At 62.7% G+C, this 1,403-nt stretch overlaps 1 protein-coding gene across 1 annotated transcript in view; it reads left to right on the top strand.

The window, feature by feature from the left end:
• Window positions 1–172: 172 nt before the first annotated feature.
• PORCN (porcupine O-acyltransferase) overlaps window positions 173–1,403 on the top strand; it is a gene marked incomplete at its 5' end in the record, with an annotated part of 1,935 nt that continues 704 nt past the window's right edge. Inside the window, 3 exons of the mRNA XM_010726816.3 lie at window positions 173–281; window positions 382–458; window positions 544–607. Coding sequence (XP_010725118.1) covers window positions 173–281; window positions 382–458; window positions 544–607 — 250 coding nt within the window. The remainder of the gene's footprint in view (window positions 282–381; window positions 459–543; window positions 608–1,403) is intronic.

The raw sequence follows: 1,403 nt of genomic DNA, 5'->3' as shown, positions 1-1,403 counted from the left end.
TAATGGGGGCAGCGTGGGGTAGGGGGGGCGATGTGGGGTAATGGGGGATAATAGGGGCAATGTGGGGCAGTGAGGGCAGTGGGAGATAATGGGGACAGTGGGGCCATGTGGAGCAGTGGGGCTATTTGGGGCCATGTGGGGCAGTGGGGCCATGTGGGGCTGAGGCTGCTGACCCCACAGGGACCTGACGGTGTCACGGCCGCTGCGCGTGGAGCTGCCGCGCTCCATGGCCGACGTGGTGACCAACTGGAACCTGCCCATGTCCCACTGGCTGCGCACCTGTGAGCACCGGGACAGCGTTGGGGGGGCGGGGGACACCGGGGGGTGGCGCCGAGGGGCACCGTGACCCCTCGGGGTGTTCCTCCCCCCTTCCCCCCCCAGATGTGTTCCAAACGGCGCGGCGCTTGGGGACCTTCGCGGCCGTGTTGGGCACCTATGCGGCCAGCGCCTTGCTGCATGTCGAGTCCCCCTGCCCCCCCAGTGCCCCCCATGTCCTCTCGTGCCCCCCCCCCGGTGCCCCCCAACATCCCCGTCCCCCCCCAGGGTCTCAGTTTCCACCTGGCCGCTGTTCTCCTCTCACTCGGCCTCATCACCTACGCGGAGCACGGTGAGCGCTGGCCCTTTAAGGGGTGGAGCCAAGAGGAGAAAGTGGGTGGGGCTTGTGATGAGGGGTGGGGCTTAAATAGTGGGCGGGGCTTCTCAAGGGTGAAGCTTATTGGATAGGCTGGGGATTGAGGCATGGGGCGGAGCTTGGCTGTGGGCGGGGCTTATCACAGCAGATGTATAAAGTGGGCGGAGCTTATATCGTGGGCGGGGCTTAAGGGTGCGTATGGGGCCGTGGGTGGGTCTTAAGGGATGGGCTTAAAGGTGGTGGGTGGGGTTTAAGGGATGTGGGCGGGGCTTAGGGATGGGTGTTGTGGGCGGGGCTTACAGGTATGGGTGTGTCTGGGTGGGGCTGAAGGGATGGGAGGAGCTTAAAGGTGGGTGGAGCTTAAGGCAAGTGGGCCAGGCTCAGAAATGGGTGTTGTGGGATTGTGGGCGGGGCTTACAAATATAGGTGCGTGCGGATGGGCTAAAAGGTTGTGGGGGGGGCTTAAATTGTGGGTGGGGCTTAATGTTTGTGGGCGGAGCTTGCAGGTATGGCTGCGTCTGGGTGGGGTTTAAGGATGGGAGGGGCTTGTGGTGGGTGGGGCTTAATGGTTTGTGGGCGGGGCTTAAAGGTACAGGTGTAGGTGGGTAGGGCTTAAGGGATGGGACAAGCTTAAAGGTGGTGGGTGGGGCTTAAGGGTTGTGGGCGGGGCTTAAAGATGGTGGGCGGGGCTTAAAGATGCATAATAATGGTGGGTTTAAGTGCAGTGGGTGGGGCTTGAATCCTAAGAGAGTGGTGATGGGGGGTGGGCGGG

The sequence above is a fragment of the Meleagris gallopavo genome, unplaced genomic scaffold, assembly GCF_000146605.3.
Source record: "Meleagris gallopavo isolate NT-WF06-2002-E0010 breed Aviagen turkey brand Nicholas breeding stock unplaced genomic scaffold, Turkey_5.1 ChrUn_random_7180001856836, whole genome shotgun sequence".
Classification (NCBI taxonomy): Eukaryota; Metazoa; Chordata; class Aves; order Galliformes; family Phasianidae; genus Meleagris; species Meleagris gallopavo.
This window is presented reverse-complemented; position numbering and strand designations above follow the sequence as displayed.